Source organism: Syngnathoides biaculeatus, chromosome 3 (assembly GCF_019802595.1).
Source record: "Syngnathoides biaculeatus isolate LvHL_M chromosome 3, ASM1980259v1, whole genome shotgun sequence".
NCBI classification, from domain to species: Eukaryota; Metazoa; Chordata; class Actinopteri; order Syngnathiformes; family Syngnathidae; genus Syngnathoides; species Syngnathoides biaculeatus.
This window is the reverse complement of record NC_084642.1, coordinates 1291524-1308199: the sequence shown is the minus strand read 5'-3', so window position 1 is coordinate 1308199 and position 16676 is coordinate 1291524. Positions and strand designations below refer to the sequence as shown.

The window sequence follows — 16676 nt, the reverse complement described above, 5'->3', positions numbered from 1 at the left end:
CGAACTTGGGGATCTTCTTCATCTTGTGACAAACTGAAAACGTTGGTCAGTATTGATTCTTGAAGTGGTGAAAAGAATCGAGTGTCAACTGCTCTCTTACTGAGATTGTCAGAGTGACGACCAGAATCCGGGTCCAAGAACCAGATCTTGAAACGGAGCCACTTTTGCTCTCATCCATCGTAAAAATGGCTAATGTTGGTGCTTTTTATGCATCCAAAACCAGACAATCCTAAATGGACAAAAAACACATGTCCAATTAAGGATCTTTGACAGGGACTCCTTAAGTCCTGACTCGAACCAGGCACCGAAAGACCTGTTACTGGCATTCAGATGAGTGTTCTGTCTTTTGTCATATTGAAAATGACGAGGATTTATGAAAAGTATGACTTTTACATCAGGAAACCGTCGCTGACTGATGCGAATACGATTCTAGTCAGTACCCGAGCCACCTGCGTTAATTACTTTTGCCGCCGTCCCACAAGTCAAGGCCTGAATATGACTGATGCTCATTATGAAACACGATGGAAGAGTTTCATTGCCGAATTCAAAGATCTGATTGCGGCATTCCGGATTGGAGCCGGTTCTGGAGCAGTCTCAGTCAACCGACGCAAGATACGCGACAGTCAACGTGTGAAAATTGCTTGGTTTGAATATGATGGAGAAGGGACCCTCGGGAAAAGTCCGGCCTTTGGGGGGGGGGGGGGTCCTTGATTCCAGTCAATACGTGAGTAAAATAATTCCAGTATTCCTGGATCGCTGTCAAAACTAAAGTGGTAAAATTGCAAAGGTCAAGTCAGGATCTGTCTGCAATCATCCCAGAAATCCTGATTTTTGAGGGTACCGACCAGAAGGAAGGATCGGCTGACCTGAAGTTGGAAGTCCAACTTCGCTGCGTCCTCCATCCTCCACGATTTGAAAGCCGTCTTCTTTTATTCACCTCAAAACGTGATTAAAACTCATGTCTGCTCTGAGAGAAAAGCAACTTTGAATGCTTTTTCTTTGGCTTGAAACACAAAAGCCCGGGGGGGGGGGGGTCGTCCTCATCCTCATCATCCGCTCGTTAAAATGTTTGGCTCGTTAAGGACAAAGGATGCTGGGAGCCGACCAAGATGGCCTCCCCTTCTCACCCCCCGACTGCCTTTGTGAAGCCTGTCAAATCTTTTCTCGTCAGACTCGGGCTCAATATTCCTCTTGTTCGTCTGCACAAGCGAAAGATTTGTGGACCGACGTCAGGAGTCTGCGCTTCTTTGCCCGTTAGCGTCAATTCAGGAGCATTTACAAGTTTTGTGGAGATGTTTCCCCAAAGTATGAAAACAGCTTTGAACGCTAATGCTAACACACGAGGGCGTCAGGGCAGCTCCGCCGTTGTTTGCGCGAAGCAGCGTCGCCGTGACAATGCGACAAAGTCACGACTGAGTGCATCTTTCATTTGAATGTTAGCTTCATATTTACACTTGTGGTCACATTAATTTCAATGTTTGCTCTCCTAATGCTAACGCCATAGATAAGATAACGAATGGCATCAATGTCAAGGTAGTCCAGCCGGTTAAGCGACGGGTGTTGGCGAAGAACGGCTAACGTTGGTGTAGCTCAGTGGCAACCTGTTATCATATTTTTCTCTTCGTTGTGTTTGTATTATACTGCCCCCAGGTGGTGAAGGCGTACACACTACACGGAGCAGCACAATGTCCAGTGAAGTGAAGCCAGCAATTTTGCATGTACTGTTTGATTCCAAAATGTGATCATTTGTTACAGTGTTATTACTGTGTGTGTGTGTGCGTGTGTGTGTTTTCTAGGTATATACAGTATTCTTATTTAAAACACACACACACATGTACATTTCTATTCATTTCAACCGCAAAGATAATTGAAGATGAAAATGTTTTCATTTACGAACGCGGTGACACAACAAACTTGAGCCGTATCTCAAGCTAGTCGTATATTCCATCTTAAATGCTCGTGTTCCTTTTTGCACTCGTGGCCGGATTACTTCATCGTTACGAAGTCATTTATTCATTTATGTGCAAATGCGGGCCGAGCGTCTCCTCCCCGCGCGAAGATAAAACACGGTTCAAGTCGACACGTTTGATTCGAAAACGGTGGCTTATTTGATCAAATATGAAGGCTGTGAAATCCGCTTCTTTGAAACGTGTGAATTGGCTCGATCAGACCTCCAAAAAAAAAAAAAAAAAAAAAAAATGGAGGCTAATCCCTTCATTCCTGTCCATCTCTCTCTCTGTGGCTCTTTGCTGGATTTCCTCTGTTTTGCTTGGCGGCCGCGAGCCAAACAAAGGAAACAAAAGAGCCCCGCGAGGAGACGCTAAAAGCTGCGCTCGCTGGTGGACGCCGGCGGCCCGAAGACGAGAGCAAAAAAAAAAAAAAGCAAATAACGTACGCGGTGTGCTGCGTCTTGCATGGAACGGTCAACAAGCGTCTAGAAAGGGTAAAGCTCGGGTAAAGAGGATTTTTTTTTTTTTTTGGGGGGGGGGGGGGGTGAAACACATTATTTGGGTATTCCCCATGAAAGGTTTCCGCACCCACACTGTTGCCGATGAAAAGTTTCAACACCCCCACTTTTCCAAGATTTTATCATGGGCGGGGTCTGCCGGCCACCGTTGTGGGCGGTGCTTCCTGTGAGGGGCGCGGCCACCTCGGCTGCGTTACATTTGGGACGCTAATGAACTAAATACTTAAGTGGTAAATGTGTCATCGGCATTGGCCAGTTCGTTGCATTCTGGGACACTGCGACTTTGCGTAAACGAGAGCAATCCTTCGTCACGGCGACTCTGTGCCCTTTAGTTTGACCACGTCTCGTCACATTTCTTGTCATCGGACCCCGTTTCATGCTTTTGGATCACGCCTCGAGTCGAACGTTTGTGTGCCTCCGCCTTCTCGGACTGCTGCACCTGGTATTGCCCTGTTTTTGGACTAAAGCCACTCTGAACATTACGCCGTTGCCTGGAAGTCCTGCGTTTGGGTCCGCCCCCTTGCTGCTGGTTCACGACAGCACGAACGGGTCGATGCTGATGACATATTTGACACTTAAGTATTTAGTTCATTTGTGTCTCAAATGTGACGCAGCTGACAGATGTCCGAGGTGGCCACGCCCCTCAACGGAAGCGCCACCGCCCACGACAGATTTCGACACAACATTGCCGGGGAAAGAGTTCAACACCCCCAACTTTTCCCCATGAAAAGTTTCAATACACACTTTTATCACTTCGGGGTTTCGGCACTTTCTTTCGACTTGCAGCAGTTCATATTTTGATTTTTAGGATCCACCATGAGATTAAAACGTTACAGTCGGTACTTCAATGTATACGTAGTTCTAGATGCGTACTTTCTGTCAGTACCTCAACCACCGGGGACCATTTCTCAATATCATTCTGCACTCTTGAATAAATCCCACTTGTGACGATTCAGCGTAGGAGATTCCAGTCAGCACTTTCCCAGATTGTTTGGCCGTGTAAAAGCACAAATAATTTGTTTTTTTTTTTGTTTTTTTTTAGCATTTTTAAGATCTTACACAAGACACAAGGGGAAATGTCAAAGTGCGGATCCGTAGCTACTCGCCTCTCGGCGGCGCGCTAGCAGTCGGCAATCTTTATTTTCACATCACTCGGATTCTCCGCCATCACGGAGACCGATGTTTTCACGCACACACGCGCAAAACGCAGTATGTACAAAGCATCTTCAGTCACATGACTCGCAGTACGTCAGTCTCGTAAAAGGCAGTCGGGGAGCAACAAAAGACAGTGAGAAGAAACGGGCCCCTTTTTCACGTCCCCAAATTGGGCAGCCCAAGAACACTGAGTCCACTTTGTTCCCCGTTTGCGCCACCAAAACCCCTGAAATCAAGACATTTGCTGGATTGTTCGCATTCTCGCCGCATCTCTTTATCGCACTGGCGAGCGTCGCTTTTGTTGATTTAGTGCAGCTGCGCTGAGCGGCGAGGACGAGGAGGAGGAGGATGACGAAGGTCACGCGGCGCTGCGAAATACAGCAGGACCTCAACGCACGAGGCGCCGTCGCCGATTCTAGTCGGCGCTCGGGTTCCAGATCGCCGGGGACCGGAATTGTTTGAACAAGACACCACGCAAAGAAGGTTTCAAAGTTCCAATATGAGGTCGCCGGATCGGCAAATTCTCGAGCGCTTGCGGCCAAAGAGGAAGTCGACTGTTTTCGTTTTAGGAGAAATGAAAAAGATCACGTCAGCAGAAGCCGAGTTCTCGTCAGCGCTCCAGCAGTCTCCGGGAATGATCGGCGCACACTCCGGTCGGGTCACTGTTCCTGCGGTCAAAGCGTGAATACTGACTTGCGACCGGTCGTGACACGGGTTCAAAGATCCGACCCCAAGTCGAGTTCTTCTGGGAGTCACAGCCAAAAGCGCATCTGCGTTTTGTCACCGTCCCGTCGGTCCAAGCGTGAATTCTGCGGTACTGATTTTCAAAACGACTCACGGAGAAGAAAGCGTCGCCGATTAAAGACAAAGTCACTCAGTGCATCCCTGGTTCTAGTCACAACTCCAGTCAAAGCATGAATACCAGCGATTTTTAACACGCCACAAGATGTACTTTAAATGCCGAGTCAGTAGATCCCCGATTCTACTCGGTACTCGAGCAGCGGCGGTCCAAGATCGGTCGACGGCAGTCGGACGCTCGCTTTTTAAACGAGCGGTCGCCCTCCGGCTCCTGCCAGAGTCGTCACGGTAACCAAAGCTGTTCTGGCCTTAAAAGTGGAGGGGAAGGGATTCAGATTCAGGAAAAACAAAAAAAAGATTCGATTTTTATAATCGCTGTTATGTACACAGAAGATTTGTTCGAGGGGGTTCATGGGAATCACTTGCGTGGCATCGGCCCGCCGACCGACCGTGACGGAGACCCCGTGTGCGCGTTTGCGTTTCATCCAGAAGAGATCAAGCCCGGCCTCGAGGGATCCATACGGCCAGATATACATTTCGCCGTGGTTAAAAAAACACACACAAAGGGGAGGATTTACGAGGTTTGGAGCAATCCGTGCGCGTTCGTGTCGACGCGGCACAAAAGAAAAACCACTTTGCGTGTTTGACACAAGCGCGGATCGGGTGGGGCGAGAGCGCCGACGGCACGGCAAAGAGGAAGAAGGGAGGCCGAGAGGAAGTCAGAGCGGCGTTTGAACGTCCGGGCCGCTGACGTGACATTTTCTGCTCTGGACTTGGACTCATTAACGCAGAAAGAAAATATTCAGCTTCGGTTTCTTCATCAGAGGATGAACCGCACGCACGTGGTCATCACAGAAGCTAGCAGGGGCAAAATCGCCAGCGCGTTCCTTCCGAGTGGATGAAACACCGAGAATGTCGGAAGTATTCGACGGCGTACGATGACGCTACGATCGCGGGAGGACAACTGGGAGAACGGCTCACGGCCGAAACGATAAATACGTCGAATAAAAAGTGGACTGCGCACAGGCCCCTTCCACGCGGCCAGGGCAAAACATTGCTTTGGGTATTATTTCACGTGAAAGTTGACATCCTTTGACATCCTGACAATTGCACATTACGAAACATAAGAACATAGCATTTAATTGCAATACGCTAGGCTTGGATTTTTTAGCTGCGCTGTCGGCTGTCAAAATCGTGCAAGCGCAAAGAAGTAACATTTCACCTGGGAGTGTGTTTCAGCGTAACCTTCGTGATTCATGATTGTATATTGATCGCATCGTTTTCCCATGAATAATGTGTGTACGTTTACAATACTTTTTGCCCTGACCGGAAGTCAGAGCCTGTTGACCGTGGCGGGACCAATGATGGATGTAGAGTGCGTACTCCAGTTTTTAGTCTACGTCATTGGTATACTTGGTTGAAGACAAATTTGTGACAGGGATATAAAAAAATAAGTTATGAAATGAGCAAGTTACGACTTGATTTCAGTGTCCAAGCATCAACTTTAATGGGAAGGTCGACCTCCCCAACACGGCTGCCGATGAGCTACAGAATGTACATCTATGTGGACAATCCTTGCAAGAGCCTTCACGCAAGGATCCAATCATATATGAAACTTAAAAAAAATTAATTCATTTGGTTTGTATTTAAAAGTCATGAATTCAATATTGTCGGTCAACATAAATCCAAATATGTATACTGTAAACCAAAAACTTAAAACTTACTCAGCCTACTTCAATTTGTGAGGTATTTCTGTTGAAATTGTTTGATTTTTTTAAATTCTCATTTCAATTAAATTATTTGATCACGCACAGGCAATGGTTACAGCATCGGCCATATTGTTTTAAAATATATATAAACCCCTTCCCAACCTACATTTAGGTTATCAATTAAAATGCTTTCATTGACTAAATGTACATTTAATATCATCTTTAATGTCATGTGGCACTCATCCCAAACATGCCAAAAATGAACCTATAGCTACGTTTAATTTTCATGAATTAAATGTGCATAATTTTGTACTTTCATTTCTTCAATGTTTTTTTTTTAATCCTGCAGTATTTGTTTGTATTAACGCCGACAATAATCCCCAACAAAAGCAAGAAAAAACGCAAAATTGATCCTTAAGATAATCCTTTCGATGCTCACTGAGCTGAAGTCTTGAGTGACACCATGAACGACAATGTTTTTTCAATTTTTCTTTTTTTTGGGGGCGTGGGGGGTAAATGTTTGTTTTTTTTTTTTTTTCTCCAAACTGGACCACCTTCAAGGAGCTCTACTGTTGCGCCGCGTTACACAAGAGCGATTTCAAGTATTAGACGCAGCCCACGACCATCTTTCGTGTCCCTAATAAAGTGACCCCGCGTCACGCAGATGCTGTGTCACAGGTGCCGACGTTGCTAGGCAACCGGGCCACCAATGACTGCGCGCGTCTCAAAACGGTCGCGCGAGGAAGTCCCTTCGGACGCTTAATGGGCGCCGGTTGTCGCCCATGACGACCGCTTGTAGCGCCTACAGAGCGGCCGGTCCGGACAAAAGCATCGGGACCGATCCCAGGACCTGGACCTGGACCCGGCGCAGCGGTGGTCGAGCGTCAAAAGAAATGTTTACGGGGAAGTCCAGGGCGACTTTAGATATGATCCAACTTTCTGCCATTTATTGACAATAGTTTGCACTGTACATAAAAATGAAAAAAAAAAATAATAATAATAAAAAAGTGCTTCAAATGAACGTCCAAACGGCCATGATGGACGATTCTGGTCGGCTCAATCCTGGTTTTGCTGTAGTTTTAAAATGATGTGCTCTTCCCTTTTCCTTTATCTTTTTTGGTCGGTCAAAAATTTTACTTTTATGCCATGATTAGGAAAATTTACACCTAGTTGCATCTACTGTGATCTTTAATGGGTGTCAACAAAAAGTCAATTCAAGACAATTTCTTGCGTCAGAATTTGCGTTACATATTGTTGGGCAATATCTGAATTTGTTCATTGCCATTTGATATTTTTAATCGAGTTGACATTCGTGTTGTGTTTTGAAAAACTAAAAAATGAGAAGTTGCTCCTTCAAACTTGAGTATTTTTCCCCCCACTGAAGAGTTACTTTCTTTTACTCAAGTAATTATTTTGGCAGAGTACTTCTTACTTCTACTCGAGTCGCATCGATCTAAAGTTACATTTGTGACGGTCGGGGAAAAAAAAAAAAATCATAAAGATACCGCCATGGCCTCGGTTGTTGGTTTTGGGTGAGCCTGTTAATTACCAGGTAATTACACCCAGTGAACAAAGAGTCAAGTACAAAACGACAACTGCTGTAGGCTCCCTCTCACACCCAGACGCTCACACGAAGACCAACTCCTGGCGTCACTGACCGGGCCACGCCCCTTAAAGGCACACGTCCAACACAGTCGGCACGGCACTTGAATTTCTTTGCGTTCCTTTTAGGGTTAGTGTTGATCCAACACATGAAAATATTTTGCATTGTTCAAAATGTAACGAAAAACAGAATTGGAAGAATTTATGGTAGCCGTTTACGAGATCAGCACAGAATTTCGATGATTGTTGCAAACGTCTGTCATCTGCGTGCCATCGCCGCCATCCTGTTCTCGTTAACGGCTGCTGACTGCGCGTGTGCGCTTAATAGCTGACCTTTACGAGCACATCTGTTTCCTTTTTTCGGGGTAATTTTATTTTTTTTTTTTTTACTTCAATTGAGGAAAGGAGGCAAACGTCCGCGCTACCTTGACTTAAGAGTTTCATTTGCACGTTGACCGAGCTCGTAACGCAATTTGTTTACCTATCAAATCAATGTTTCCCAAAGAAATGAATTGAAATGTTGGGCTTTTTAAAAAAAAAAAAATGTATCCGTCTTGTACAAAAACTGCATGAAAAAGATGTGAAGACATTTGACAAAGTATTGCACATACTGCAGTATTAGTGTTGGATGCGTGCCTTTCAGGGGTGTGGCCTCGTGATCGACGGGATTTTGACCACTTGGGCTTCGTGCGAGCGTCCGAGCGTGAGCCGTCGTCGACAGCAGCTCCTTGCGAGCGTTCTCATTTTGAATATTTGTGGGTTCAACCGCTGGTCTTGCAGAGATTTTTTTTAGAATTCTCATACGGATTTCGCTGCCGTGAAGCTGAGGCGACCGCTAGCCCAGATTGTGAAGGGAAAAAAGCGGCGCGTACGCCAACATTCAATTGTGTTCATCAGGAAATGAAGTGTGGCCAAGGCGTCGCATGCCAGTGGACACATCGCCAAATACCGCAAACGTTGTTTCGGTTGAGGTAGTTTAGCGCTTCTTAGCAGAGCTGAAGGAATTCAAGTCACATGATTTGACTCCAGTCAGACTTCGAGCACCAAGACGTGGGACTCGAGCAGGGGTCACCAACGCGGTGCGGCGAGGACCAGATAAGGCGCCCACGAGCTATGTTCTAAAACTACAATTGGCCACAAATTGTTACTATTATTTGTGCTTTCAATTCTGAATCTGACTTGCTTGCGCAAACTAAAATTTCAAAATACCTGTAATGTCATTTACTCCAATAAATGAAAACAAAAATATTTTATGTACGTGTAATGAACCGAGTCTGAAATGTGCCGCAAACAGGTCACGTAGCGCTTCGTACGATCGGTGCTCACGAAGTAGCCCTCAGCCTCACAAAACGTTGTTGAGCCCTGGGCTAAAGCTTATGAGCGATTCGACTTGACTTAAACGATACAACTTGACAACCTTCGCCTGTTTTCATTGGGAAAAATCTGCATTTTCGAGTGAGTTCGTGTGCTATTTGTGTTGTTTTTTTAAGTAAAAGGTTTTCGTGTGCGTGCGTGTAGTACACCGGGAACCTGGCGACCTCGCAGCGCGCTATGACGCAATTAGTAAAGTTTTAGGTAACGGACAAAAGACTTTAAACACTACGCGATTGTAAATGTTTCAGTGGAGCTACTTTACACAAGTGCACGGTGGGCTTAATGTGTTAATACAAACAAAAAAAAAAAAAAAATACAAATATTGGTATCAATGAATCCAAAGGGTTTCGAGAGTTGCGTGTAAAGGCTTCAAAAGGTGACGAGACAAAGCGATAATGCTCCCGGTCTGCTCGGCAACACTCATTCAAAATTGCCTAACGCACCCTGTCAAAAGACCTTCAAAATAAAAGCGAGCGCTATATTTACACGCTTTAACCACATTTGCTCGCCCAAATTGTGACGTCACAATTCAGCCGAAATTGGGCTCGCTGGCAGACGCGCTCGTTTACATTCGAACTCGGCGGGTGAGCGCGCACTCCCGACGCACGACGACAGATTTAAAAGTCACTTTCACAACAAAACAAACGAAGAAAAACAAAAACAAAAAAAGGCTGCTATAGCTCTCCGAGTAGCGTGAAGAGGGCATCAGGATACACGCCACTTGGACTCTTATTCACAGATTCAACACAAGTGTGTGCATGTCACAATATCACATTTTACCACTTGGTCAATATTGCATCATTGCCTACTTAAGCACCTCAGTGCTTTTGGCATATATCCTCAGCACGTGTGTATAGACAAACAATGGCCAAGACAGTGAGCGATGTGAGACTCAAACCCACAACCTCAGATGTATAGTAAACACTAATCCACGATGCAGCTCAGCTATCCTTGCTACAGCACTTGTCCTCATTAAGGTCACAACCGAACCAGAGAATATCCCAGGTCGCAGCGCCTCCCGGTAGTCCCCCCCCCTCCCCCCCTCCCCCAAAAAAGCGGCATTCTACCCAATAGAAATGTAATAAAACTGTAATAAAACTGTAACGAACACAAGTCAAAAAGACAAAAGCTCGTTTCATTCAACTTGAGTTTTGGCCTTTTCTTTGTTGTTGGGGGGGTGGGGTGGTGAACAATGGGTGTGAAAGGGTTATTAATTTTACTTTTAAATAATTAAATCGTTTTTATTTAAAAAAAAATGCGAGTGACAAAATAAAGCGGGGGGGGGGGCGAGTCTAGACTAACAGCCAATGACAACCTCGTCCCAACTCGGCCGTATCATTAGGTACACCACCGCCATGCAACAAAGCTCATTTTTATTTTGATTTTTTTTTTAATTTACGACGTTGCTTTTGAATGTGCATTTATGAGTGTGGTGCAATGCTGCCAGTGTAATTAGTTGCGTGGGGGAGGGCCAAAAATATTTAGAAGCGGCAATTTCGCGGCCACTCCATCAAGGAGATATCATTCACCAAGATGAAAAGTGATTTCAAAATCTTTCAAAAATGGATCTCAGAATGATGCTGGGAGATGATGATGATGATGATCGCGCACACACAAAGAGGATGCTGAGGAATGACACTCACGCAGCCTCTCAGGGTTAGCAGACAGGAGGGGGGCGAGGGGGGGGGCGAGTGACGGCTGGGGGGCTTCTCACGGCGTCATGAAAATATGACAGGAAATCAATGAGGTTGGGAAATGAATGACAGAATGAATATGGGGGGGGGGACGATTTATGTCCTTCGCGCGTGCAATGGCTGATGCACATCAAAAAGGAAAATAATCGCTGCATGGGGGGGGGGGTACAACATTGTAGGGATGGATGGATGGATGGAAAGAAGGGTGGGAGGGGGGAGGAGTGGAGGAAGGGTCAACAAAAACGGTGATCGAACTCGATCAATTAAAAAGCTCATCGGGGAACCTTTTGGGTTGCAATTCAGATCACGGTTCTTCCCATGGAGAAGAAAGGGAGGGGGGAGATAAAGAGAGAGGGGCGAGGGGGGGGGCATGTGTCGTGAGCACGGAACAACACACGTATTTACCTTCATGTCGTTGACAATGGCCTGGAAAAGACCCCCGAGGGCCCCGCATTCCTTCTCCACGGTCTCCATGTTGGCCAAGTCCACCATTCGCACACACGCGCGCGCGCGCCCCGAAGCGCGCGAGAAATTAGATGAAAAATAAAAAATATATCTAGATGTATAGAGAGGGGGAGATATTTCCAAGGAGATCTTCGCTGCGGTTTTTGTCTCTCGAGCAGCGACACACGAGGAGGAAGAAGATGGGCAAGAGGAAGAGGAGGAGGAGGAACGACGGGAGGACGACTGATGCGCTCTCTCTCTCTCTCTCTCTCTCTCTCTCTCTCTCTCTCTCTCTCTCAGCGTTCACACGGTACCGGTACGCGCACGCGCATTGGCGCAACGTGGATTCGTCGAGACCGGGCGCGCGCGCGATGGACGGACGGACGGCGAGCGCACGACCGTCTGCATGCACGCGCACAGTCGAGGCCTCGGATTGGCCGCCCAGGCGAGGGTGTGGAGAGGGGGGGGGGGCCCTCCGTGGAGGGTTGCTGTCACGTGATCCGAAGCGGCGACACGCACACGCCGCGGACGGCAACCACCTCGCGGGAAGCGCCCGCGTGCGTCACTTTCGACTGTTTTGGGTTGTTTTTTTTTTTCGTTTGTTTTTTTTCTTCCCCCAAAAATAAATAATGGCGATCATCAGTTCCAGGGTCAAACGCGCGCACATTCTCCCAGATGCAAAGTTTGCCTTGGAGGAGGTCTCGAGCAGGGATTCAGGAGTCTGCCGACTTCAAAGTTTGAGGACTGGACTGCGCATTTCATTGAGGACGCCGGAGAATTTAAGCAAGTTATCAAATATTCGCAAGTGACAAAGAAAAAAATGTATCCATCCATCCGCCCTACTTAGCCATCCATCTATCATTCTACCTTCAGTTGATATAAAAGTCTGGCCAATGCTGTTCAAAAAAAGAATAATTGCAGTATAAAATAATGACAATCTCACATTTTCCCCACCATTAATGATTTTTAACATTTAAACTTGATGGAAAAAAAACTGAAAACTTTTCTATGAGAGGTTCAAATAAACAAATGCAATAGTGTGTTTGCACAAGTGTGCACACCTTCTGACAACAGGGGATTCACACTTGACCAATCACATTCAAAACTCAAAGTCCAGATGTCACCATTTCAAGGGCATTTGATTCAAATTCAGGTGTTCTACGTGACTTGAACACCGGACCAACACTGAAATACGCTAAAGGGCTCATAATCATCAGCTGGAAACGGGGTCTTGGTCAAAATGGAGCAAATCATAAACTCTTCAAAATTCCAGTTTCTGTTACAATGTCAGGAAAAGCCCACTGAAACATCACAACTTCATTTGAGGAGAATCAGAGGCACTTTGAATGCTCGCCCAATTAATATGAGATTGGATTGGCTGACACTCACGGGGGTGTGTACACTTATGCGATCAGACGACCTCACCTGTCCATTTGTGCTTTCGCTGCGAACGTGTTTCCGCCGATCGCTTGTCACGTCGCGATCGCTGCGCGCGGCCCGGCGTCCCTAACGACGCGTCCGCTGAGTCTGCATTTTCGTTTGCGCCGACGTCACTTCCTCCCCGCGAGTCGGCGTGCTGAGTCAGCAGCAGACTGGCGGAACCCTGAAAAGTCTCCAAACGAAGAATGCGTTTGGTCATATGAGGTGGGGGGCCCCCAATTTTCCACCGCCCACCTTCCTCCCTCCCCCTCATCTTGATGCGTACGAGAGCAGAATGTAGGTCTGTGCTCGCCTACAGCCATCAGCAACAATCAGTTCCGCCCCAGTTACTGATGCATCGCGCACAATCGCACACGCATTGATCCGCGCACGCCGAGACAATTGTCAACATTTCGAGGCGATCATGTTCGCACTTTGACCCGGCGAGGGTTGCACGCTGCTATTTTGACGTTTCGGGCTGCAACGTGGACGGGCACAAAGAATGCAGAAACAAACATACCCAAGTGGAGTAGAAACAATGAAGGTTCGAAGATTAAACAAATACTGTATGGTTTGTTCCGACACGGTGGATCAGCTGGTAAAGCGTTGGCCTCACAGTTCCGAGGTCCCGGGTTCAATCTTCGACCGGCCTGTGTGGAGTTTGCGTGTTCTCCCTGTGTCTGCGTTGGTTTCCTCCCACATCCCAAAAACATGCAACATCCATTGGACACTCTAAATTGCCCCAAGGTGTGCTTGTGCGTGCGGCTGATGCGCCCTGCGATTGGCTGGCGACCAGTTCAGGGTGCCCCCCCCCCTTCCAGCCCGTTGACAGATGGGATAGGCTCCAGCACTCCCCGTGACCCTTGTGAGGATAAGCGGCAAAGGAAATAGATGGATTTGTCATTTTTTTGGAAATACAATGGTTACTGTGAAAACGTTACTACAGTAAAAGGAATAAAAGCATATAAAAATGGAAATCATTGCCAAAAGAAAGCCTGACAACTACTCGAATGGGCTATGGATATCATTTCTTTTTATTGCACCACTCATACGGGATTTTTGTCCAAATCTGAACAAAAGTTGGCATCTGAGCACATTTTTCACTGCACAGGTACAAATAAATATGACAATAATATGATGATGATAATAATCAGCCATTGCTTACAATGCGAAACTAAAAGATCTTCAAGTAGCAAACGCACACAAGTCCCGGTTTGCGCTCATTGGTGGTTGACATCGTCGCCGACGTCGCGACGGAGCCGCGGAATCCAAACATTCCCACGCCGTGTTTATTTGCTTCCGACGTCGCCGCTTTAATTGTGCTTATTGACGACGGATGAGGAAGGACGCGAGGATGCCACGAACAGAGGGGAGGCGTCCACCCGCATCAATATTCATCGGCGGTAAATTATTGAAGAGGCGACGCGGGCCTGCCCGCCTTCGTCGGAATACGGCGACAAAAGGCTCGCGATCGCACGTACGCGCACACCCGTCGCAAATGTGCAAATTTGGACACACGCCGCATCCCGGGAGACGTGATTAGCGGAGGAGTTGTCGGGCGTCCCAGTGTACACAAGCCCAACCCCCGCCTGCCGACGCCAAACCCTCCTTGGATACATTTTTAGATCATCTAATGCAGACTTTCGCCAATTATTATTATGCCAAGGCGCCGACGTCAGAATTTCTTTTGTTCCGCGACCGTGGACGAAACTCCAAATACTCGTTTTTGCTCATGAAAAAAAAAAAAAAAAATTCTTAAAGCAGTGATAACATTAAACAGTAAAGAATTAAACAGTTTGTGGATCATGATTTCATGTGTCAATGTCCACTGACTTTGGTCGCCTGCTTGTGTGCGAGTCTTCGCCACCAGGGGCCAGTAAAATCCAAACATACGTAACACCCAAAGAGGACTTTCAAAACTAAGTGACTCTGTAATCTGAAGTAAGATTTGTAATTTTTCCAGGACATGAGGAATAATAAAATACGCCTGTGAATATTGTTATACTGTCGGACAGGTCTGCGGACGGTGCCGTCAACATGGGTCTGCACTTCATCCTTGAACACCTCCATGCGAGGATCCTGTTCTTGGACTTCAGGTGTGCGTTCAGCACCAGCATCGTTTGACTCCTCCAAACTTTTCCAGCTCACTGCCTCCCCTGGCATCTGCAATTTCCTGACGCGGAGGACACAGCAAGTCAGCATTGGGGCACCACAAGGTTCTGTCCTCTCCCCTTTGCTCTTCTCACTCTACACGAATGACTGAACCTCAACCTACTCGGCTGTCAAACTACTGACCTTTGCAGATCACATCACAGTCATCGGCCTGGGCTTTGGTGTTGCCAACACAGCGTGGCGTTGAACCAATAGGACTAAATGAAGGATTAATAAAAATAATGATTGTGGACTTCAGGAGGTATCCTTCACCACAGCTGAACCTCACCTTGTCCAACCGTCTTGTGTCAACCTTCGAGACCTTCAAGTTCCGGGGAGTTACAGTCTCTCAGGACCGGAAGTGGGAGACAAACATCAACTCCATCCTCAAAAAAGCCCAGCAAAGGTTGTACTTCTTGCGGCTTCTGAGGAAGCACGGCCTGTCACAAGAACTGCTGGGACAGTTCTACACAGTGGTCATCCAATCACTACTGTGTACCTTCATCACAGTCTGGTTTTAGGCTGCCACAAAAAGGAAAAACTCCGGCTGCAACGGACAATCAAAACTGCTGAACGGATTGTCGGCACCACCCTACCAATCCTTGAGGACTCGCGCGCCACCTGAACTAGCACAAGAGCAGTCAGGGTCCTCTCGGACCCTCCACATCCTGGCCACCAGCTCTCCCGGGTCCTTCCCTTGGGTCAGCCCTACCGAATACTAAAAACCAAAACTACCAAAAACATTCCAACAGCTTTTTCCCTCTTGCAATAAAATTGCTGATCAGCTAACGTACGATTCTTACAACAGCAGGAGAGCCGCAGTTATGTCAGCGTGAGTGCCGCAACCGTCAGGCGAAAGAGGCTCCGATGATAGCAACAATTACAAAAATTTGCTAGAATTCTGACTTGCTCTTGCTTTAGAATATTATTCAAAAATGTGGAAAAACTATTCATAAACCTCCTGTGGCTATATTTTTTTTTGCAACCTCTACTCTACCTTGAACAGCCTGAGGTAAAATACTATCACTGTGAAAAGATTCATTTTTTTGTCTTCTGCTGCGTGGGTTCAAAATGTAAAAAAAAAAAAAAAAAAAAGGTTACACACAGTGTGTGCGTGCGTGCCGTACAGAAAAAAAAAAGTGTTGCGCTTGGCCCAGATACGAGCGAACATCACACAGCCCGCAGACGGCGTAGCAACGAGACGAGTCTGATCGCAGTCTGGAGGATGAAAAGGAGGACGACGACGAGCAGACGTGGGAAGGCAACAGCCGGCCGTCTGTTATAGACTGAATGCAGGAAGACAAAAAAAAAACAAACGAAAAAAAATGCAGAATGTCCAATTTTTCATTGTTTCAGTTCTTTTGGTCCACGTCAACGTGGCGATGACACACCGTGAGCGACGGAGAAAGTCCATCAATTGCTTGCTGACATTTTGCTCTCGTGATGCTAAAATGGGAGGAGGAGAATGACGATGACGACTGTTGAAATACCAAAAAAAAGTACTGAAACATTGAACAAATATCTATCTATCTATATCTATCTATCTATCTATCTATCTATCTATCTATCTATCTATCTATCTATCTATCTATCTATCTATCTATCTATCTATCTATCTATCTATCTATCTATCTATCTATCTATCTATCTATCTATCTATCTATCTAGCTAGCTAGCTAGCTATCTATCTATCTAGCTATCTATCTATCTATCTATCTATCTATCTATCTATCTATCTATCTAGCTATCTATCTAGCTATCGCACGATTCCTCACTTTCAACTGAAGACTTTGCATCTTGCACATTTGTGACAACGTCTTCTTTTCCTTTCGGCTTGTCCCGTTAGGGGTCGCCACAGCGTGT

At 46.5% G+C, this 16676-nt stretch overlaps 1 protein-coding gene across 5 annotated transcripts in view; it reads right to left on the bottom strand.

Moving 5' to 3' along the window:
* The window catches only part of mtss1lb (MTSS I-BAR domain containing 2b), a 36921-nt gene extending 25489 nt beyond the window's left edge, over positions 1-11432 (bottom strand). For all 5 annotated transcript variants that reach the window (XM_061813519.1, XM_061813520.1, XM_061813522.1 and 2 more), the window contains exon 1: positions 11205-11432. In XM_061813519.1, the coding sequence (XP_061669503.1) occupies positions 11205-11291 (87 nt within the window). In that variant the 5' untranslated portion in view covers positions 11292-11432. The remainder of the gene's footprint in view (positions 1-11204) is intronic.
* Positions 11433-16676: the final 5244 nt, after the last annotated feature.